Source organism: Epinephelus lanceolatus, chromosome 15 (genome assembly GCF_041903045.1).
Source record: "Epinephelus lanceolatus isolate andai-2023 chromosome 15, ASM4190304v1, whole genome shotgun sequence".
Classification (NCBI taxonomy): domain Eukaryota; kingdom Metazoa; phylum Chordata; class Actinopteri; order Perciformes; family Serranidae; genus Epinephelus; species Epinephelus lanceolatus.
The window spans coordinates 12,293,021-12,318,009 of NC_135748.1; the positions used below are offsets into that span (position 1 = coordinate 12,293,021).

Genomic DNA, 24,989 nt, shown 5'->3' on the forward strand with positions numbered 1-24,989 from the left:
CTTCAGCTCACACCATAGCATTCCCTCAGTCTCACGGTGGTGATGACCTCATAAACCTGCGCCACAGTCTAACCAAGTAGAGAGGACGCTGGTGTCAGAGCGGTGAAATGGTAGACAATGGTTTGATAAATATGCATCAATGGTTCAGCCACAGACCGTCACTACACTCCCTACATTTAATGTGGCTACAACTTCCACTAATCAGCAGGAACTCTGACAAATGACTCAATTCTCTGAGACATATTTACAAGTAATATTAGAGGATTAGTATAAGACTTAATTTCATCTGCTTGAACTGTGTGATCGCTGTTAAAAAGGAACAGCGAGGGTGAGTTAATGTGGCTCCTGTGAAAGATTCGTCTCCTGATCTGTGTGTGGCAGCTGGGCTCTGGCAGGGCTCTGGCACCGGGGCTGCATGGCAGTTAAACTGTCACTGGCAGGAACTGTAAATCTTTTGCAGAAGGTGAATGCAGCACGACAGCACCACAGGTGTGTGTGTGTGTGTGTGTGTGTGTGTGTGTGTGTGTGTGTGTGCTTACCAGTTGCACGTTTGTCACAATACTGTCTACTTGTCTGTATGTCTTTGTCTCTCAGCCATCCTGAGAAGCAGTTTCCAAAATTTTTTGAGCTGGACACATTTGGCAGAGTCAGAGTGAGTCAGGATACTCTTGTGTGTGTATGTGTGTGTCTGTAGGGGGTGGGGGTGCTGTCACTTTGGCAACGCAACTGCACATATTGCAGCGATTACCACAGCGGAAAAATGTTTTTCTGCAACATGCAATTACTACAGATTACAGATTGCCTTCCTTGCATCAGAAGCTCTCGCTAGAAAAGGAGAAACACAGTGCGTTTGTGTGTGTATGTGGATTTGTGTGTGCGTCGTTACACACAAATAGACAGACAGACACGGAGACAAAGAAAGATGAGAAATGATTATAGCTCACACTAAAAACCACAACTGAAAAAAATGGGGGAGTTGACGTATTTATGGGACTCATTTAGATTTAAAAGTTATACTGACTTTCAGGGGTAAATAAAGAGCCAGGGAAAAAAATACAATCTGTCCTTCAGTGAAATGAAAAAAACAAAAAAAACAAAAACTAGAGCAGGGTACATTTCGAAGGCTTTTGTCCATCATCATCAACATTATGAAAAACATACACTGATGTCCTCATGAAGTACACAACCCTGAATGCCACAAGTCATATCAGTTTTGGACTTTACATTTTGTTCCAGGTTACAAATCACACTGAATATCAAAAAGCTTCCTTCAGGTCACACTAAACAATATAGCCCAAAAGTGGTGCTCCGCAGCAAGGCAGGGCCCTATTTACAAACCCACCAGATCAAAACTCAACCCAAAGTGCTCCTATAATAGCACTGGGGCCTTTTGGTGAGCTTACCATCCAATGCTACTTTTAGTGGGTTTTCCAAAGAATAAACAGGCCCAGGAACCACATCACAGACTGCTGACTGTCATCGTTGGGTGAGTGTACCCGACGGATGATGTGAGGGCGGAGCGACCGTGACACCGGGGTTTACGGAGAGTCCCCCCTCCCCCTTCCCCCCCGCCTGACTCGGGTGTGGTGTGTGCCATAGAGCTGCCACTGAAAGGACAGGGAGGGGGTTTGACCACATTCAACCCCTGAATGCCGATCACAGTGAACACATCAGTGCCTCACTGTGACTTTCATGACTTCTCTGCTTATTGTGAACAGGAAAAGGGTGAGTCCTGATTTCTGGGTATTATATATATTTGGTTGTGCAATCAGATGTGCACACACCCAGCCTCCTCCAGAGTGATGGTGGAAAAAGTACTCAGACCCCTAATAAAAGTATTAATACCACAATACAAAAATACCCCATTTTAAGTAAAAGTCATGCATATCAAGTCCCACTTAAAGGGACAGTTCACCCCCAAATCTAAAATACATATTTTTCCTCATTTACCCACTCCTTACCTGTAGTGCTATTTATCAGCTAAGATTGTTTGGGTGTGAGTTGTCAAGCGTTGGAGATATCGGCATAGAGATGTCTGTCTTGTCTCTCATATAATGGAACTAAATGGCACTCGGCTTGTGGTGCTCAAAGCACCAGAAAATACATTTGAAAAAATCAACCCAGTGTCACTTCCAACCCGTCAAATACTGACACTTGGTAAGTGACCCTCAGCATCAGACACTGAAGCACAGAAGCACAGAAGCTGCTTTAGCAGTGGTATAAGGGGGAACAGAGTGGCGACATATTTTGACATTCTGAGCTATTGCTGTAGTGCAGGCATGTCCAAAGTCTGGCTCGGGGGCCAATTGTGGCCTGCAGACCAATTTTAATCGGCCCTCGGCTTGACTTTCAAAATATACCATATGTGGCCCTTTTCACAATAATGGTTAATCGAGCAAGATCACTTCGCATTTTTACCCTTCACCTTACAATGATAGGACTATAATACAGTTTGTAGACAGGCATCACGTAGTAATAGTTCATTAAAAGATGAATATGGTTGCATTTGTCTCACTTTATTTCTTATTTTTTTTAAACCTATTTGATGCGAGAATCAGTCGGCCCCCCAGGTATTTTCACGTTGTTTTATCTGGCCCCCATTCAAAAAAGTTGTCGTTGTCGTAGTGTAAAGAGTGAGAAAATCTGCATGAGGTGGATGGGTCATGGATTTCCCATGTGAAACCAAAAGTCAATCGAATTATGTTAATAACAAAGTAGTTTGCTAGTATGTGTAGCGTGCTATGCTAGTGACACATATGATGTGACGTACTTATTTTAAGCCAAACTATAACGTTTTTCTCTAACCTAACCAAGTGTGTGTTCCTTCTGTGCAGTGATGATGATGATGATGATGATGATGATGATGTCTGGAAAGAGACATTACTGCTGAGTTTTTCAATTTATTTATTGGTGCTTTGAGGATCACACACTGAGCGCCATCTAGTTATATTACATATATTACTTTTGAAGGCAGACATTTCTATGGCCGATATCTCCAACACTCGGCAACTCTCACCAAAACAATGAGGATTGATAAATAGCACTACAGGTAAGAGGAAAAATATACATTTTTTGGTTTTTATGTTAACTGTCTCTTTAAGTAAACGTGCAAAAGAACTGTCAGCAAAATGTGCAGTACTGCAACTGAACAACTTCTGCTGAACAGCAGCCACTGCATATACAAGTGGTGATGATTACAGGATAATACTGTATAATAATAGTAAGGGGTTACATTTAAAAACAAAGTCAGTGCAAAAGTACAGAAGAGTCATGGAGTCCGAAAACATTAACTAATGTCAGTTACAAAGGAATTTAAGCAAGCTAACATTAGTCACCATGAGCTACTGGTCATACCAGACCAAATAAAGCTGTAGCAGTGAAACTCCTGACTTTCCTGAATTGAGAAAATGTGCATTTTATTAATGGTGAGGTTAAACTTTTAAGTTGTAGGACAAAGAGATTGTGTTATTTTTTATATCATAAATTACACATTGTTGCTTTAAAGTATAATAAGTACTTATTATGCAGAAAAATGGCCCCTGTGCATGGGGGTTGAGGTTGAGCTGGTTTCGCCAACTTTATATACAGGTAGTTTACCCGAGTGGTTCCCAACCTGGTAATCAGCCCCACCCCAAAAGGTCACAAGATCACAGCTGAGGGGTCATGAGATAATTAGTGGGGTACAAAAGAGGAAAATACTGAATTCTGTTACACACATCTGTATTGATTTTTCCAACTACTGTGATAAATTTACCTTTTTAGTAAATACTTGCTAATTCTCTCTCTTTGGGTATGGAACAGTTATCTATATAAAACAATATGACAATCTGTCTTTGGTGGAACTGTTAACAAGTCACTGATGTCTGAAGTCACAGACATTGCTTTTTTTCTAAAGGGCCACAGACCAAAAATACTGGAAACTACTAATTTAATATTCAATAATGTGTTGTATTTTATAGATTTTTTTCTAATGTAAAATCTTAATCCAAATATTAACTAATTTTTTAAAATGTCACACAAATGTAGCAGAGTAACAAGAATAATATTTCCCTCTGATATGTGCTCAAGAAGAAGTAAAAAGTCGCATAAAACGGAAATGGAGTTAACTGTTCTTCCTTATTTTCCACCACTGCTCTGGAGGATTGGAGAACATCAAAGCGGCACCGCTACCAAACTCATCCCATAATGTATTCAATATGAAATGAAGTGTCAGACAGACAAATACATGCTTGGTATGTTTGAAAATGAATGTAGTCTTTAAGAAGTCCATTTACATTCAGCAGACAGATATAAAAATGTAGTTGGAGTCGTCCCCCAACAGCCATTATGCTGCTCAATTGATTCAGAGGGCTTTTATAAGCCCTTGGCTCCGCTCTGCACCTTTTATAAAAATGTAAGCAGAATATTAAAGATGCATGAGATGAATGTGCTCATTGTCTCCTCTGGTGACTGCTGCATCTAAGCTCATCACGCTTACATAGTAATTAGCTGCTGGGTTTGGAAATGTCACCGTCCTCTTCATCATTTTTAGGATAACATATACTCTAAACGCCTTCAAGGATCTGGAATTGGGGCCTGACACTCTCATCAGTTAGTGGGTATATAAAGCACTACAAGGGGCAAATTATATAAGAAAACTATAGAAATTTAAATAAAAATAAAGTGTCTTGGGGTCATTAAGAGCTAAAACAAAGTCTGAATACACAAGTGCATTCCAGTGATCATTAAAACTAACAGAGACAGCCCTGGTGGAGAAAAAATAACATACACATTTATATGATCAAAATTGTTCAATGTGTTTCCTATTTTCTTGTCTGAACATCAAAATGGACAAAAATGACCACCAATTGTGATGTGCTGACACATTATGTAATCAAAATTTGAGAGAGAATCAGCCATCAGAGCAGCAAGAGCCCAAAACCCAAACAGTCTGTACCCACTCACTGTTGTTTAAAAGTTTCTCCATATACTTGTGTATATAAACACTCCCAACGCTAGAATATGATTTGGCTTTGAGGGGACTGGCACAAATGGCTTTGGTGACTTACATCATGCTTGGAAGTCTAATCACAGACACTCTTGTCATATCAAGCAGAAAAAGTCCATTTCATAGCAAGCTACGTCTCAAAAAAAAAAAAAAGAGGAGGGAAGGGTAAACAAGCCCTGCGTTCCACAGCCACCGCAGAATTCATCATTCATACAAAAAAATACCCCGAGCCCCAAAGTAGAGCTAATTTAATCCGAGAGGAATAAAACTCCATTTCATAGAAGTCGTCCATTCAGAACACTCATATTTCCACTGAGCAGAAACCCCCGGCTGAAATTCGAGCAGACACTTTTCGGAAGGAATGCATTCGGTGGGTTGAGGGCCAAAGCTTGCCCTGTAATTTGTGAATGTACAGAAATGTGTGACCGCCACAGCTCCTCTAAAGATAGAAATCTTTGTCTTATGTCATCGCCGAACCTCAAACTATTTCTAATTGCCCCCATAGCCCCCTTTTCCAAATGAATAGCTACCCATCCAAAGGCTTATGTGTGCATGTCTGAAAATAGCCCAGGAGTTTACACAGGCTAATAGATCATATTCAGTTAAAAAAGATGAAAAACTTTAGAGGGATCTCCACGTATCGGAGACTGTCCCCATCTTCAAAGTGACTTTTAAGTGGCACTGAAAGCAGTGTGGGTGGCATTTAGAGGCAGGTATAAGTTTACACACCCCAAAGGCTTCCACTGGTTTCTCTGCTAATGGGGATCATACTCATATTAGTCTTTACAATGTGACTCATTACACATAAAACCTAAAGTAAATGGAGTTTCCTTCGGTTTTATACACACAGAGGAGGAAGTGCTTCTTTGTAAAGACTCCAAGGAAAAATTAGTTAAACTTCATTTTGAACATTTTGCTCGGGTCCCATTTAGAGCCGTTTGAGCGTGGTGCTGCTTCATGGTGTTTTTATAGCCAACAAACCATTTTCTAATACCACAGGGAAGCCCTTTTTAGTAATGAGCGTACATTATGATTCAGATCTGAAATACAGCTATGAAGACAACCTCTCAGTCACAGGTTTTCACACAGTAACCATCACTAAACAATGATGTGATATCCTGGTTTCTATCTGAGGGATCCATTTTCTTTTTAACCTTCAATGGTAAGAATCCTATATGCTGAGGCCCATTTGAGGTGGGTCCGGAGGTTTCACATATCCTCCATGAGTTCTGTCTTGATTTCAGGCTCAACCCACCCGGATCATTAAAAATCGTTCAGGGGCACGGCGGGCTCCATCCTCAATGCCTGTGCGGCTGAAACTGAAGAAACTGCATGTTGAAATGTGGAGGTCTAAATGTGACAGGAGCCCGGAGCGCACATTACGGTTAAGGAGGGTATAGCTGGGGCGTGTGGTCACATATTAATAATGAACTAGGGCAGGAGAATGACTAAAATATCAGCAGCGGTGTCATTGTCCCAGTCGAGCTGTACTCAAAAATAGAGGCCTCATGATAGGTGATCTGATCAGAAGTGATATTTGTTGCAGTTAGCACTGTGGGGATTTACAGTAGCTGCTGCTGTTACATGGAGGGATTTAAGTTAAACTGTGGAATATGCTTTTGTGATTTGGAGTTCCCCTTAATTTTCAAGTCAAAAGCACCAAAATTGAAACACATTAGGCCACAGATAATTAAGTCTTTCCCCAGGGACACTTATAAAGAAAGATTTCTGTTATCTACACTGAATTCATAAGATGATGATGATGGTAGCTGCTCAATCATCAGATTCTTTTTTGTGTAAATTCTAGTGAGTAAAATAGTGAGATTTTTTTTAAAAAATGTGTCACCACACCCCAGTGAACCACTGTCCTAGATCACCGAAATAACAAGCAACCACAAACAAGGAGTGTCAGAGTGTTATATGAGCTAATAGGTTTATATTTCTGTGACCTCAAAAAAGCAATCTAAAAAATTATTTAAAAAAAAAAAATAGGATGAAACAACAAAAAATGTAAAGACACACATAGCAGTAAGTTTTATGTAGATTTGATTTATAGAAATAATGTTAGAAACACTTTCTCAGGGCAGATGATTCACATACAGATATCTGTATTTGAATCATTTTACATTTTTTCTGCCTTTCAGTATGAGTGCTGCAGCAACACATCACCACTTAAGTGAGGTTTGTGGCCAGGTTTGATCCTACATAAACAGCTATTGTGCAAATAAGCTCTAACATCCCAGCATTATTTGGACATTTCTGTAATTAGGAACTGTGTGTTTTTTAGCTTTTTTAAATCTTCCCCCTGCATCTCTCTATCTGGCTCTGATTTAGTGTGATGGGGAGGGGGGGGATTAAGGGAAAATGTGAAGCCACTCTGATGACTCCTCACGCCACTTAACTGCATTTAATTTATTCTCATGCGAGTAAACAACTTAAAAACCGCCACACGCACGCAGAGGCGCGCGCACACGAAAATAAATTGGGTTATTATTAAAATGAAACATCGGATGATTGGAGGCATTTTAAAATGCGCCTCAACGAAAATCTACATAACTTAACTAACTAACTCAGTATTTCTTTAACTGCCAATTTCCTGTTTCATAAACTATTTTAAAACATGTTATTTTATTATGTGTCAATGGACAATTCAATTATTTTAAATCAAAGCTGGCATGAATTTTGAAATTAATTTCTGCCTCAGATGTATCGCAAAATCTATCACAGTGATGTTTATTATCCTACTCAATAATCAACTCTGTCAGTGCTCACTAGACCCAACAAGTTAACTGTTATACGGTGTTTTCACCGATGTTTGTGCATCTGCTTATGCGTTTCCAGTAAACGACACAAAAAATGCACTAATAAATTCTCTAAATATTGCATTTAGAAACGGGAATATTCACTCCAATCCATCAGGGGTCTTCAGTGCGTGGTTATTAAACGAATAAATATCAGTGCTTTTGGAATAATTTTATTTTTCAACAATAATAAAGATTGTTGTTATTGAGGCAAACACCTAAATGTAGATGCCAAAAAATGTGACAGGTGCGTTTTTCACCCTGCGTAAATACTTCACAAATGGAGTTCGCTTATCTGATGTGGCTTAGATTAATTCACATTTCCGACTATCTCAGAGCACAGATAAAAGTTTCCCTCTCTCCTCTCATGTGAAATGTCTGCCTCAGACTGTCTGAGGTGACAGCGATTGAAAAGGCAAATGCGCCAACTAGTGTCAGAAAGCAGCATGGCGCAGGGCTCTGCAGGGTGTGCCGTCATTTGATGGAACCCTCAGCATTTAAGGTTTCTAATGAATTCAGCCTCTGGCACACACACACGCACACTCTTATTACTCTGTTGTGTCTTTTGATGTGGAAGACAAACATTTGCCTGTTTGCTATAAACTTACTTATTAATTCAATTCAGTCAATTAAAGTGATACGGATCTGTCTGCCACCCATAATTTCACTTTATGAAAATGTTATTTACCTGGAGAGGAGATGCGAGGCCGCCAGATATAGTAGCTGTTCAAAATGAATAAAAGAGAGTAAACCCACAGGCCTCTGCAGTCTGAATCCTTCTATAGATAAATTATAAACAACTAAAGTAAAAATAGGTCAGAGGCGGTGTGACAAACCAGTGATGAGGATAAAGGTGCAGATATTCCAGTCTCCTTATTATCTCATCAATTAAACTGTCTCACTGTAAGACCCAACAACACAGAGGCTGCTTTGCACTAAACTAGAGTCAATTATTTTATAGGCCTACCCATCACATTCAATATCTTACAGATTTATAGAGTTTCTTCATCTCATGCCAACACTGATTATGTTACTGGCTGTAATTTAAAAAAGCCCAAATAATTCATTTTTCATGCATTTATGTAAAAACCATATGTCCTTTCTTTTAACTCATACTGTATCCTAATTTCTCCCTGCTTCGCGTTAACGTCTGACTACAAGCTGTATAAAAAAACACAAGCAGAGAGAAAGGCACAGATATGTATCAATAATTCAGCTCGTGTGTGTGACAACAGTGCAGGGCTGAAGAAAGAGCACCGGAGAGTTTGATTGGTCTGGTGAAAGCCCAACCCAGCAGATTCATTGGTGGAAATCATCTCCACACTCCCAACCACTAAACACTAAAATGACTCGGGTAAAATAATATCGCGGCACTCTGCACTGCGTTCAGCCTCACGGCTCCTTCTCGCGCCCTGTAACCCTGCGCTAAAGGATAACTTTAAAGGAAATTCGGCTGGAGCGACGGAACTCTTCCTCTTATCCCAGAAGTGTCTTTTGTGTGGAAAGATCCGCCGAGGATAAAGTTGCAAGAACTTTTACGGAAGAAAAGGACACTGATGAAGCACAGTAGTTTGACTGTAGATAATTGGGTTTGAGACTTTTAGTTTTACGCGGAGTTTGGTGAGATCTGAAGAGGCGTCTGGCAAAGTTTGGCTGTTTAGTCGAGATCATTTTAAACTTACAGAAAGCCAGTCAGCTGGACTGTTTAACTCTTTACATCACGGCTGGATTACCCGATTACTGCCAACTGATTTTCACTGATCGGCCATAATTTATTTAGAAGATTCATTGACTGATTTCAAAGTGAGAGCTCAAGTAGTTTGTGGTGTTGATATATTGTATACACGCGCCTGAAACTGTCCATCAAGTGTGCGACAGATAAGAGCGCCGATACAAGACGCAAGTTCAGCACTGTGAGAGACTTTGGGAGACTTTGTTTGTGCGTTTTTGCTGAAGTTAGAGAAAACCAGAGCAACCCTGATGTTCGTCAGGCTGACACATCCTGTGCGGATGATCTAGCACGCAGTCATCACAGTTTATTGTTTCTGTTAAGGTAGCGAGGCTGCCAGACTTGTGCGCTCTTGCCTCCATCCTTTGCGCTTCCACCGTGGACTCCTGACACCGCCAGCGTCTGGAGGGAAAGAAATAAAAAGAACTGTTTTTCTCCTCCAAAAGAGTCCAGCTCTTCTGATACAACCCGGCCAGGTGGCACTGACCCAAACTGTTGTGATGCATATTCCCGTAGAGCCGCCCACCACCAGACGGTTCACGCCGCCCTCCACGTCCTTCCCCTGCAGTAAGCTTGGAGACGGCAACGGGGCCATGGCCACCCCGGGGCCCCTCAGGTCAAGACCGGACACCAGGAACGTGGTTGATGTCCTGGCGGACCACGCCGGCGAGCTGGTCAGGACCGACAGCCCCAACTTTCTCTGCTCAGTCCTCCCGTCTCACTGGAGGTGCAACAAGACGCTCCCCGTGGCTTTCAAGGCAAGACACAATGGCTTCTCATTTTACTGTATTATATTTTTATTTCAATGACGCACACTGTGATATTCTAACTGTGGGATGTGCATGAGTCTGTTTAAAATAATTTAAAACCCACTACATATATTTTAAGAGGGGAATTTAATTGCATTAATTCCTATAAATAAGAGTGGGCTCTGGAAGTTGTGCTTTTTGGTTTCTGCATTTTGCATTTGTATATCAAAATATTAAATAAGCTATGCTTTTATTGGTTTCAAACAGCACCTTCCAGATTAATAACACCTTAAATCGGGCCAGAAAATATTGCAGATGGGAGGTCTGAAATTACAAGACGTCTGAATAAATATATCTGAGCTCATTTTTATTATTATATTTTTCTATAATATATATGTAGATGCTTTATTAGGGAATATTTGTGGCTTGTGTCAATCCTAAATCTTGCATTTTGTAAATCATGTATTTGGATCAGATCCGATGAGAATACAAGTAAAATAAATAGCAATAATATAGTAGATAATGATAATATAATAGATTTAAATGTCTTAGTCTACCCTGAAGGGTGTCTGCTTAATGAAACTACCCAGCTTTATGATTTATGTCGTGTTTTATTGCTGACATGCTGCTGAAACGGGGAAGATATTCCTCCTCATTATTATTATTACGGGATTCGGATGCGGTTTTACGCACGCTGTGTACATTTGGTATGGTGACCCAGAGTGACCGCCCGCTTTCTCATGCGCAGGTCGTGGCTCTCGGTGATGTCCCCGACGGGACTCTGGTCACCGTGATGGCCGGGAACGACGAGAACTACTCGGCCGAGCTGAGGAACGCCTCCGCCGTGATGAAGAACCAGGTGGCCCGTTTTAACGACCTGCGCTTCGTGGGCAGGAGCGGACGAGGTGAGCTGAAACTCTCTCTCTCTCTCACACACACACACACACACTCACACACACACACACACACACACACACACACACACACACACACACACACACACACACGCGCGCGCGCAGTGAGAGAACTGCTTGTAATGCCATTTGCAGCAGCATTTGGAAACGCGCTTATAATAATATAATGGATCATATTTCTGCGTCTAAGTGGAGAGCGACTGACAACTGACAGCATATGATTATTTTTTTACTGAATGTGAAAAATATTAAACGTCTAGGTCACCAGATATGTTGCACAGACGCACACATAAGAAACGCTTACTCCTTAAAATACAGCTTTGAAATATTTTTCTGATCTCTGTTGTCTATTACAAAGATTAAAAAGCGCAGATCTGGAATCACTTACGGCGAGTGCCCACACTTTGCCAACTGACGTCCATGGGTGTCATCCGAAACATCTGGCCTGCGTCACTGTGAACAGTCGATGTGACTGTAATTTTCTTAATCCTGGGGAACACAAATAATTATCCACGTGGTGTACAGTAAATCTGAGGGATGGATGAAAAACCACCTCGCCATTCAAGTCCTGGGGCGATTTGTCAAACAACCCGCGCCACCAAAACGCTCACAGCCTAATACGGAGTATTTATCTTGACTGTTGTGTTTAATTTCTGTAATTAAAAAAAAAAATCACACATCAACAGGCCTGTTTGCAGCACATGATGCTGTGGTTGTAGGCCTGCAACATTTTTGTGCTATGTAGGCCTATTGATTAAATCAAAACTTCTAAATTTGCAGGCATGATTAATAAAATGCCCTGAAATAAAAAATAATTTAAAAAGCATGATTGTTTACAAAAAATCTTCAGCTAAAGGAGGAATTTCCCTAAGTCCCCGCGGAGCCTCTTCTGGCCTTTCATATGTCATTTTAATGTTAAAATAACCGTGATTTAATGAATGGGAAATCTAATCTCCAAATTTAAAAAGTAGCACAGATACCTCTCATTTCTGCAGCCAATTACCCCACCCGAGGATTGTTCTTTTTCTTCTTTCCTCCCACGCAGTATCTCTTTAACAAGGGCTGCTTTTCTCCAAGCCGCTGCCGAGCACCGGACCCGCTGCATGCTACAGCCTCCCTCCCTCTGCACGGACTTTGATGCAGATGGGAGCAAGATCCTGCCTTGTTGAACAATAAACTATCGCTGTAAACCCTTTTCGGACAATCTGGAACACATCCTCTCAATAATCGAAATCATACCCGCAGTCAGGCCATCAAAAGAGGTGGTCCCTGCCTCTTTTTGTATTCTCTTTAATTCAAAGGCTGCAGCGGGACAAAAGCCGGTGATGATTTGACGCTGAACAAGCGAGGTATTGTTGCAAACAGCAAGAAACAATGCTTCACAGATAATTGGAAAGGGCCGTTTATAAAGTGAAATGACAAGGCTTCCATAAATCTCATGTTGCTGTACTGCAGGAAAGAGCTTCACTCTGACCATCACCGTGTTCACCGGACCGCCACAAGTGGCCACCTACCACCGCGCCATCAAAGTCACCGTGGATGGACCCCGAGAGCCACGCAGTGAGTACACGCACGCATACACACACGCACATACCCACCAACGCTACAACTGTTGTTGCTATAATGCATTGTGGTGTGATGTGAATGTTGCAGAGCCACCCAGTTAGAAGCAGCTATTCCTGGTTCTGAAAGTGGGGGGTGGGGGGGTGGGGGGGGGGGGGGTCGGTATCTCTGCAGGCTAAAAGAACTGCATGAGTCATATGCAGATGATATATGAAAATCTAACACTGTGAGTGTGTGTGTGTGTGTGTGTGTGTGTGTGTGCCAGACACTCATCAAATTGAGGAGGTAAAAATCTGTTCACACGATCACATGTGCCAGAATTTGGTTTCCACTAGATATATTTTGGGGTTAAGACTTGGTTTTGGGGTTAAGATTAGAATTAAGACTAGGTAAAGGTTGGGGTTAGGTGTGTAGCGGTTATGGTAAGCCTCCAGAGAATGAATGTAGGGCAGCGCATTGTCCTTACAAGCATAGTAATGCAGGTTTGTGTGTATGTAAGCGTGTGTGTTTGTCTGTGTGTGCAGCAGTGGCACAGGGACGGGCCCAGTCAGAGGAAACTGTAAAGCATATTAAGACATAACCCAAGACCACTAAGAGGAGCTGAGTGAGTCTCCAAGCCACAGGTGGCTCAGCTCAGTCGACCCTCCTCCCTCCTTCTCTTCCTTCTCCTCCTCCTCCTCCTCCTCCTCACCCCTACCTTCCCCAGTGCTGGTCAGAGGGGTCGTACCTGACCGACCACATAAGTGGCTCGTTGATTTAACACAGGGCAGACTCCGGCCACTGTTAGCCCTGGCAGGGAAGCCCAGCGTGCTAAAGCTGTTAGCGCCACCATTCAGCCGCAGCTACATTCTCATGTGGTTTAATGCTGCTGGTGTGAGGGATGGTGGAGAGAGTAGTGTTACTTACATGAGTCAGGGGCTGAGGGCTGGTGGCCTGTGTGCATAGAGGAGATGGGTTTCATGATCTACCTATGGAGGGATCGTGTTTATAATGGTTGTAGAATGCAGGGTTTTAGACAGGTGGATAGCTGGGGCTAGTGCTCATGTCTGTGGAGGGGAATATCTGGGACAGGGGGATTTAGCCCAGTCAAAACAGACCACAGCAGGGGAGGAGAGAGTGGTAGCAAGTGCCACATGAGGGGGGATATAGGCTGGCAGAGAGGGAGCTGAGGGGCACAGAGAGAGGGGCATCAACCCCCCTCTCATCCCACCTGCCAGACTGGATGCTATTTGCAGAGGCATTAAAGAGAACAGTGAGTGCAAAGGAGGGAGATAATTATAAACACTGTATGTGTGTGTGTGTGTGTGTGTGTGTGTGTGTGTGTATGGTATCAATTTGTCTTTTGTTAAAAAATAAAAAACGTGTGTGTCTGCATAAATGCATTCTCACGTTCATCTGTGAGTGCCTCAGCTTGAAATAACTGTGTACATTAAGGCTGTCTCCATGTCTGTCTGTCAACATGTTACAGCTCCAGCTGAGGCGTCAGAGTGGCCGTGCTACTTTTACACTGGCGCTGGGTGCTATAAAGTGACACTGTTTAATATAGGGCAGGAGGAATTTAGGGCTCCATTAAACTCTGTTACTTGGTGCTGAGTGGGAATTCATAGAATGACAGAAAATAAACTCATGCAAAGGCTAATTTAAAAAAAATAAATAAATAAAAAAAAATCATCCGCTTACAATTTCAACATGTACTAACTAGACGCTCCTTCAGCTGAACCCCCTGGAACAAGGGATCATTTGATTTGTGTAAATGTTAAGATGACTGAAATACTGAGTCAAAGCTTATCTGAAATATGAATGATACATCCAGTTACTCTGCAGCAAAAACAGATCCAGCGACAACCAGGAAATTCAAACAGGGGATCACAGTTAATAAGCATTTTGAAATGCAGCACATTTATATTGTTCATTATGTTGGTTTGAGGGGGATGTCAGATTTGAAGCTGAGATGAGTTTTCACTCCATTTCCGTTTATTGAAAGACTCGTAGCCTCAAAATAGAGATCGCTCGTGAGATGAAATAAAGGACCTCTCATATTTAAACAAGAAGCACATTCTAAGAGTATATCAGTCATGTCCCAACACAGTCAAAGCACAGGAACACACACTTTCATTCAGACATTATTAGGCCCATAAAAATAATCAGATTCTTCTCTAACCACAAGGCACTACATTATATCGGCAGTACAACATCTAGAGCCAAAACAGAGAGGCTCTTTTGCCAACACATAAAACTAACAGCATTTTTTCATTACAAATCTCATCCTCACTGCTTTAATCCTAGTTTTTTTCTTTAGATTTTCCTCAGCAATGCCGTCCAATGTTGCCTGTGCACTCTCAGTTTTATCATTCATCGAGTGCAGACAGCCTGAAGCCAGACTTGGCTACGCTGGGCTCACCTGTCCGCCGGCCTTACGGGCTGTTTGTGTAGGGCCTGCATTTGCATGCTTGCCAGCCGAGCTGCGGCAGGAGTTGGCACACAGGGAGGAGGTTTTATTAATGTTTACTGATCCAGTCAGGAGAACCTGATGGACAGGACTGCAGCGGCAGTGGTGGCTTGCCTGTGGCAATGTAACAAAGGACACCAGGCCTTCTGAAAACACTTGAGCCGTACGGTAGACACACATATGGGCACAAATGTGGATACTAATGTATTTTCACATGCCCACACACACACACACACACACACACACACACACATGTAAATTGATATAAACATACACAGTGTTCTGTTCCTGAACAGAAAGTAGGCTAAATGTTCAGCTAAGTATTTTTGTCTCCCTTGCTGCTGATTTCCTCATCACACATCCGGCATTCGTCATCATACCCCCCTCCACCGCCACCCCCTGATGTATCTGTCATACTATATTATCAAACTTCTGCTGAGGCCAAACTGGAAGCACAACTGTTGCAACTGAAAATTTTCCCTCCACTTCTGTCTAAGCAGCAGCTTTAACAAGTATGCCACATCTAACAACAAGAGAGAGAACTCTGATGTAAAGAGACTAAAAAAGTAAAGCAGATGACTTAAGTGTCAAGACCCTCCCTGTTTGTCGCTGCTATCAGATGCCTCCTCATCACTGCACACCCACTTGATGCACCGTGCAGGGTTATTCTCACCTATTAATCCCACCACTATATTTTTGGTGCCGTTCTCACTCCCTCACTTATATATGACATCAGCCGCTGCCTATTTACCCACGCAATGGTGGGGAGGGGCCATTTGTATTTCTGTATCTCTCGACCTGAAATGAATCTGTCCCCAGGAAAGAAAAGATGAACTCATCGCTAGAGAGATCAAAAAAGGGTCGGAAATATTTTGAGCTTGTGAAATGATGTTCAGAAATAATCTGCACAGTGCGGGGGGGTGTGTCTCCTTTTTAGAGCCTAAAAAAATAATTAGCACTGAGTTATTTGAATGTGTGAACAAAGTTTTTAAATGTGTAAGAAACTATATGTACAAATATAGGGATGTCATTTACAGATATGTAGCTGTTAAGACAAACAAAATAATGAAGTGGGCGTAAAAGAAAGTGTTCATGAATGATTTCGAAACTGAGGTAAGAAAAAACTGTCATTTTGGTGCATTTCTGGGGACAGACTCAAAACTGCTATGTGTGTGTGTGAAAATCAACACTCAAAGCTCAAGTCTGTGCGTGACGCTGAAGTTACAAGGAACAATTTTACAGCTTAATCTGACTGAACAATCAGCAAGCAATCTTTTAACCCAGTTAGAATGAAGTCAAACTGCCATGGCAAATCAGTAAATACTTCTGGTTGGTTTTTATTATTTATTAAAAAAAATTTCCTGAACATTAAAATATTTGAGACCTTTTTTGTTTGCACCCCCAGCTCTGAGGGCTTAGAAGGTAAAAGAAACAGTAAGGAGAGACATTTGTTAGCTGAATGTTAAGGATGTGGAAGCCTGTTGTATGCTGCCTCATTGAGGTCAGAGTGGCAATTTGTCTGATGAGACTTGAAAATGATACACGTGAATACACCCTAACCGCTAACACAATTATACAGTGTACATGCAATACCTGCATACATTCAGATAGAGCTCACACACCTTCCCACCCATGGGCCCACGCATCCACTGAAATCACACACAAGCGCTGTCGTGTTTTGTTGTCTCTATTTACTCGGCTGGGTGTGTTCACACAGCTCCAGCAGGAGAATGGCAGGCGTGGGGGTGGGGTGGGAGCAGGGGCGGCGGGGGTGCATGTTGGAGTTGGCGGGTTGATTCTATTTGCATTTGGCACACAGACTGTACAAAGTATGCAAATAAGCAAACAATGACATTTGCTGTGTTATTTTTCCTGTGATATTGCAGTCTCTCTGCAAAGTAAACAAAAAGATAGCATGGATATGTATTTGCGTGTGCGGGTGCTCGGCTCATACACCTGCCAGGTGCGTCCATCTTTTTAAGTCGGCCCCCACAGGGCCACGCCCATGCTCCACAAATCACATGAAAGGCTCACCCTCAGTGCGAATTGCTCTCTCAAAGGCAACTTTGATGTTTGAAAATGGAGATGGGTGTCTTTGAAAGAAAGGCCTACAGGTGAATCAGTGCCAGGGGAGGGGAAAAACAGTGGCATGTCTGATGCTGGGTGCTTTCCTGACTCCTGAGGGCTCACCATAACTCTCAGACGTTTAACCCGGAGACATAGTGAGCTACGCATGAACACAGTCACACACACACACACACACACACACACACACAAATAGTGATTAATCTCAACAACCAAACTCATGACCACTTAATTTATGATTTGGTAGAAAAGATCCTCAATACCACTGACAGACAGATGGGAACAGCTAACGGGGAGATTTTATGTCTTCTTCAGAGAAATGACACACTGTGGCGTCTGCAGTGACTGGAGGCCATCAACCGCGACGCTCTCCTCCCTGGGGTCACTGCAGACGCGTCATACTTGGCCTCAGTGATTAGAAGCAGAGCAAATATTGGCCAACTGATAAATTCGCTGGAATGTAGCAGTGCATATTGTAAAGGTTTGGACTGATTTCAGAGAGGAACCACATTCTGAGGTCTGAGGCCTGTGATGGGTGGCGAATGAGGACAGTTTCCTCCGGTAGTTGTGCAAAATGTATTAGGGACAACCAACCGCACTCTGTCGTTTATTAAGATTATTTTGTGAGACAACTTCATGTTTGTTTGTTTTTTTGGTAGATGTGAATGAATGCATGACTGATGCTGTCAGAGTCATTAACGCGTGATTGGACAGACATGAAAGCATCTGTAATATAATCAAATTTTTTTGTGGGAGGTAAATAAAGGACTGAGATGGAAGCTCTTTGACCACTGTTGCCACCTTAACCACATCTAGAAGCTTTGAGGCCAACTCCCTTTGAGGGCCACACACACACACATACACACACACACACACACACACACACATGTGCACACACAGCTGTTGGTAATCCTACTTAGGCTTTTGTACTTAGGCTTTCCTGTGAAAGCAGAGCTAATTAGTCTAATACTTCAACTAAACTGAGATATAAACAAAGAAAATATAGCTATTAGAGTTATTTTTCTTCTCTCCTCCCCTAGTTTCCTCTGTTTGCTCTTCATCATGTTGCTGCAGCTTCAGTGCACAAGTTCCTACAAAAAACAGGAAAAAAGAAGAACATTGTCTCACACTTTGAAACAGCAAGATGTCCCCCTCCTCAGGCCAGTTGATGACTGCCGGAGACACACACAATAGCCTCGGGATGAAATGCCCTTTCTTTTTTCCACACAGACAAAAATTTCCACCCTGTATTCGCTGACGCCAGATAGAACAGCAGGGCGTATTACCGAATTATTTACAGAGGCCCCAGACAGCGCTTCTAATTCACTCTGATGATGCAAGTAGAAGACATTTTCTCAGAATCACTGTCGAGCTCAGCCAACGTCGCTACTCTGCTCTCCTTCTCTGTCTCTCCACCCTCTCCCACACCCACTCCCCTCTAAACTCACCAGCCAAGCGTCTTTCCTGTTTACCTACCTATGAAGGGAAGTAAAATGCCCACTCTGTGTGTGCTCACTCTTCCTTATTTACACTGACCCATACAGGAGGGAGCCATTACGACCTTTCAGCCGTAATTCAATAAAAGTTCCGTTCTGCATTTAGAAAAATAAATGGCCCATGAGTGGAGGAATATTTTCTCCCCCGCTGCATTATGACAATAAACCGTTTTCTGTGTTGGGGCAGTGGGGATGGGGGTGGAGTGTGGGGGGAGGGACAGTTTGTGGGAAGAAGGCACCTGCTGGTTACTGGAAAAGACGCTGTGTACCACCACCCTGCGGTTTTGGATATTTATTTCTTCGGGCCTTAATGGTTAGGAACAGTGAGCAAATAATAGGTGTAGCGAGATCTTTCTTTTGCTTCCAGGAGCGGAGAAGGTTGTAATCCTCTGGGTAAACACAGAGGGAAGCTTTGGCTAGAAACATCACAGAAAAGGAGGAGAGGTCAATCTTTGTAACCTCAACTACTACTACTGCAGCAGCAGTCCACTAACATGATAACCTCAGAGAAAAGTACTTAAAATGCATGCAAGCCCTCACAGTGGAAAATTTGCACATTTGACATTTCACACATTTACTCTGGCCCACCTGGAATATCAATTCTGTGGAACTGTGTGTATGTTTGTTTAGGGGCAAATGCACGCTTGTTGCACATTATAGTGTTCAAGCTAGTATGCACAAAGGTGTGAACGCGAAGCCGTTTGACACATCTGCTGGCGTTGCATTGATGTATGTGACAACAGCAGCTTGCTTTCCTTTCCCACAGCCTTGCAAGGCCCCCACCTTTCCCCCGGCATCTCGCTGTGTCGAACAACCTGACTACCATGTACACACAAACAGATATGCACAACAACCCCCATTCACCATTACAGCTAAAATAATATACTCAAAGCAGCTTATTGCTTTAATATGATCTGTCACTGGAGCCAAATAGGCCTTCTGTGCCTCGACAAGGCCAAAGCAGCAGCAGTAGCACTGGGAAATCTACAAAGTGTGCAGGCAAGCAGCCAAAAAGGCCTGAAAAACAGCAGCGTTCACATCAACCCCAACACGCCTCGACTATAGAGTAGAAGACAGTTACACACACGCACGCGCGCACGCACACACACACACACACACACACACACACACACACACACACACACACACACACACACACGTGGAATGGAGGGACAAAAGAGGGATGATTGCTCTCAATGTGCTACGGGCCTTGTTGTATTGTCAGAGAATCCGGGTGCATTGGGTCTTATTTTGGCACCCCTTCATTCTCTTTGCCTGCCTCAACCTGCCTCTCTGTAGGGCTGTCTTTGTGTGGCACTGCTTCTGTTCCACACACACACACACACACACACACACACACACACACACACACACACATGCGCACACACACACACACACACACACACACACACACACACACACACACAAACAGACACACGCATAGAGCTTTATCCCCTTATCAGAAAAGGAAGGCTGTGCTCTTTGCTCAAACAGTCTCATGTAGCAACTTCCGCTGTATGCAGCTTGTTTTCAGACCTGCGAGGGGGATTTTCGCACTGCTGATGTCCCTAGAGAGACCGATGCATCTGCCTGAGGGACCAGACGATCCCCCAGCTGTGGTCAGAAAGGGCCGACTAGTGATAAAAGCATGCCAAAACTTTTGCTGACCTCCTCCTGAAAGCTTAGATGGACATTTTTTTTTCCACAAAACTCCACTTGCCACTATATTCACTGCTGCCATGTTTATGACACAGACTCAACTCACACATAGTTTATGTCCCAGGAAATAAACAGCCCGTGCATTCCGTCCATGATAATGATATAGTCGTAAAACTTAATGCATTCATACTGAAAGTGTTATGAGAGTGTTATGTAAATGAGCGCAAAGCAGTGAAATGTCTGCGTGTGGCTAGCATCGACTCATTTAGGCCCAGACGAGACAGCCACAATCACCAGCCAAGGGTAAAACCCACATCCTTCAGGGTCAGCCTCAAAACAAGAACTTTGATTCGTCCCACTGTAAATACCCAACTGTGCGATTGGTGGCCTTGGGAAACACAGTGCCAAACACTCTGCTGCAGAGATGCGTTTTGAGCTGTGCTACTGTGCCAGTTATAGAATGAAAAGGGAAGTGTAAGACTGAGTGGCGGAAAGAAGCAGGGTGGGAACGAAAACGTTGGGGGTTCAGGTCTGCTAGCGAGGAGGAAGAGGAAGACAGGTGTACAAGTCTTTGCTCAACAGATGTTGAAACGCCCCCAGCGTCTGTTGAGGGCAAACGGAAGTTTGCTTGCAGGCAAGTAGGCCTCGCTGCAACATGTGTTCAACTGTCACCCCACATCGCAGTGTGGGGATTCAAAAGTTAGATAAGGAGGCTGCATCTTTTCAAAACTTAACTTTTAACCCATGGGCTTCTAGAAGAAAGCCAGATGCATTTTAATTTGTGGTTCTATTGATCTGACTCATCAACACAACAAAAACGTCATTCAAACATGTTTTAACCTGCAGAAAAATATCACTGTCAGCTGCTGTCACAGTAACTTCATATAGGACTCACAAATGCTTCTTACACTGCCCCCACATTTTTGTTAGTAATCCTATAGCATACTTACACAGACTTTACAGTCCAGACATAGTTTTCAGTGTTAAGTGAGATACACACACTCCAAATCAATTCTAGTCTGTTATCAGGGGCCTATCAAGTCCATTTATATGTTGAATACAAATATTTACACTTCAAATATATTCAGTGCAGACTTGGGCCAGGGCCAAGGCACGTATTGCCCTTTGCCGTCCAGATAGAGTTTCACTTTGCCCCTGAAAAAGCGCCCAGCCCTTTACTAAAAAGAGCTTGTGTTTAATGTGTCTCCCTTTGGACAGGAACATGTGTTTCTTTCTTTCAATGGAGACAGAGACAGACAGAGAGAACGAGAGGAGAAGTAGAGGAAGAAGTGGGGGGTGAAGGGAGGAAACAGGTCGTATTGGGTGATCATTCAGCTGTGGCGTCAGTGTTTAAGGCCCGGCTGTCACCTTACTGAGCAAACACCATCTCTGTGTTGAGCTGATATGGGCTTTGTGGAGGGAAGGGCAAGACTTGGTTGCGTTTGCTGTTCATGTGGTCTAGCCTTAGAATCCCCGGTTTAATCTCATTAAAAATAGCTTCACACTTTTCACATCTCTTACACTTGAATCTATCTGCATGCGCTTCAAAGCACAAAAGCAGCAGAGCAAAGCACATTTCAAGTTATTCTGCAGCAAAGATAAAACACTATCAGGAAATAAAAAGACACACATACACACAAACACACACACAAAACAAAGCGGGGCTGAGAACGGCACACCCATTTCTTCAAAACACAGCCATCGCCTTTCAGTACATCGTTAATACCAGACATTTTATATCAAGCATTTTATTTGTTCTTCATAGACTTCCATAATGCTTTCAGATGATGCGACCGCTACTCTGAGAGGAGGCTAGTAAATCTACAACCTTTAGCATCCATTTCGGCTCTGGGTGCTTATTGAGCGCTGCTGTTTAGGCCTCATGTGTGCATTGGGCCCCCATCTCCCAGCTCTATCTTGTGGTTATGATATCATAGAGAGAAAAAAACAAGGGCATTCTCTCCTAAGTGCACCCTGACACATTAAATATTCATCTGACCACAGAAACCCCTCTGAAATGGGGCTGGTGTGGAGCTGCTGGCACCCCTCTGGCCCACAGACCTGCAGAGTAGAAGTCAAATGTTGGCGGTCGGAGCAGAAACACTGTGGCTGCAGGCAGGGTCAGCTGGCCAAAGAGAGTGCATTAACACGAGGTTTAACTGGAAGATACAGGCTGAGTCTCTCCGGCGATGTATTGCAGAGACTGTACTGATTTAGATAGTCTTACAAAATTTTGCTACAGTGAATAAGTTTCCTTTCGTCAAGAGTTAATGTGCAGGGGAGAAATGCAAAGACAAAAAGTTTAGGAGGCCTGTTGCATGATTAATTTTTTTTAAATCACTTCCAGTGCAGTTATATGTCAATGAAAAACAATCAGTTTACTCAAAGAACTCCTGCATGTCCAAAATTCAAATGGAAGTGAGACTAAACTGTAATTATCATTATTATTCTTATTAAGAAAAGGGAAAATAATTATCATGACATAGTTCTTTTATTTGGTAGTTAAGCATATAAAGCCTCTTAACTTGTCTGCCATGGAATACACATAGAGAGAAATATGGAGTCTTATCACAATTCCTATGGCAGTCACAAAGTTTTAATAGATTAAAATCCCTTGTGAAATGTTCACAGATGCAAATTAAAAGAAAGCAAATTTAATTTTTTACTAGCTACAGTTAAAAATCCCAATGAAGTGGATTAAAAAAAGATGAGAGGAAGTATGTGTGAGTGTGCTGCCCTCCTGATAGGTTTATTTTATCCAAGAGACAAAGGCAGAGAGAAAAACAGAGGGAATGGGGAAAAGAAAGTTTTGAGCCACCTCCCAGCTGATTAGCAGTGTTAACAGCAACTCTGGGCCCCCGGGTTAATGAGCTCCAGGCCTCGTTCTAATGAAGCCTCCACTCCTCCAAAAAAATCACCCTCTCGCAGCCCACTAAACCCCCTACTGGAAGCTTCGAACAGTATGTCGCCAAACGCAGTGTGTCCCTGCCAACTGGAACTAGGCCACGGGATCCACAGTTAGGCTCAAGTGTGTGTGTACATGTGTGTTTGTGGGCAGCTGAATGATCACTTTCATCCCTAAAGAGCCAGCCAATTCATCTTAGACCATCACTGGCCGCAGAAAAACTGACCAATTATCATTTTTTTCCCCCTGCCGTCTGCCTTTTTTTTCCAACCAGAGAGCGGTGGGATGTATCATTTCCCTGACCTCAGCCGTTTGAGGTGGTGTAAATCTCTTAATAACTACACAAGGACACATATAGGGGCTATATTTGGAGGGCCGCTTCCCCTGGCCGCCCCTGCTCTGGCCTGGAACAGACAGTAGCCACAGTGTCTATGTGGGTGATGGAGCCTGGACCTGGCGCTATGTGTGTGTGTATGAGAGAGGGAGAGAGAGAGAGAGAGAGAGAGAGAGAGAGAGAGAGAGAGAGAGAGAGAGAGAAAGAACGCAGGCCTTCATTCCTTCCATCACAGTTTAAAGAGAAGACAGACTGGCCACATGTGAGCGGGAATAAAAAAGATATTACAGAGTGTGTGTCGGCTTGTGTCCACCCAAGTTCCTGAGTAACGGCACGGAGCAAACTGGTGGGCCGATGGGTGGGATCACACTTACACACACACACACACACACACACACACACACACACACACACCCCGTCCCTTCCTTTGGTGTCAAACGTCCTAATACTCGGGAAAACAAACAGCTGGAGAGCAGCAACAGAACTGCTCTCTGCTCAGACAGATTAGTCATGACTGAGTCTTTCTCTTTCTCACACACATAAAAGTGCAATGGATGTGTTGATCAGAGGGTGTGAATTTAAAAAGTATCATTCTGCATTTTGACTTCGAACAGGAGGTTATCCAGTGGCTGCATGCGTTCAGACACTGTGTCTGTGCATCAGTGCGTGCCTGTGTCCCCTCTGTGTATCTGTATGCATGTGTGTTGGGGGGCTGTCAATGCTAGATATTTCTATATAGTTCGTAAAGAGAGGATGGAGGGGAGGCGGTGGGCACAAACAAATGGACAGAGCGGTAAACGAGAGGAAACTTTACCCATGGGTCAGCCTCCGAGGGAAGATATATTGCCCATGGGTCAGTGGAGAGAAAGGACGGGCAAAATCCATATTGGTCCGTCTGCCTTGCCCCCTTTATATAGTGATAAAATATTCAAATCCAGCCATTACTTCACATTAGGCTACTCTGTAGAGATACCAGGGAGAAAACCACAGAATGTATACATGCCGGTTCACACACAGTTTTGGTGCATTGATAGTTACATTAAAATCTCTTCCTCCCATTAGAGACATAGCCCTCATCCGGACTCACGTCTGACATTTAAGGTGTGTTCACATGTACAGCATGTGCACATGTGTGTGTGTGTGTGTGTGTGTGTGTGTGTGTGTGTGTGGGAACATGTGTATTTGTACATGTCTGCATACATGTGTGTCTACATAATAGGCATGTTCAGAGGTTTTTTTTTTTCTTACCATCTCCCTGAACGGGACATCAAAGTGATAAGGGCGCTAAGTGTGTTGGTTAGTTTTCCTGGTCTGGACA

At 43.0% G+C, this 24,989-nt stretch overlaps 1 protein-coding gene across 3 annotated transcripts in view; it reads left to right on the top strand.

Moving 5' to 3' along the window:
• Positions 1-24,989, top strand: part of runx3 (RUNX family transcription factor 3) — a 53,116-nt gene that overhangs the window by 11,977 nt on the left and 16,150 nt on the right. For all 3 annotated transcript variants that reach the window (XM_078174918.1, XM_033643106.2, XM_033643107.2), the window contains 3 exons: positions 10,034-10,275; positions 11,015-11,171; positions 12,636-12,740. In XM_078174918.1, the coding sequence (XP_078031044.1) occupies positions 10,034-10,275; positions 11,015-11,171; positions 12,636-12,740 (504 nt within the window). The remainder of the gene's footprint in view (positions 1-10,033; positions 10,276-11,014; positions 11,172-12,635; positions 12,741-24,989) is intronic.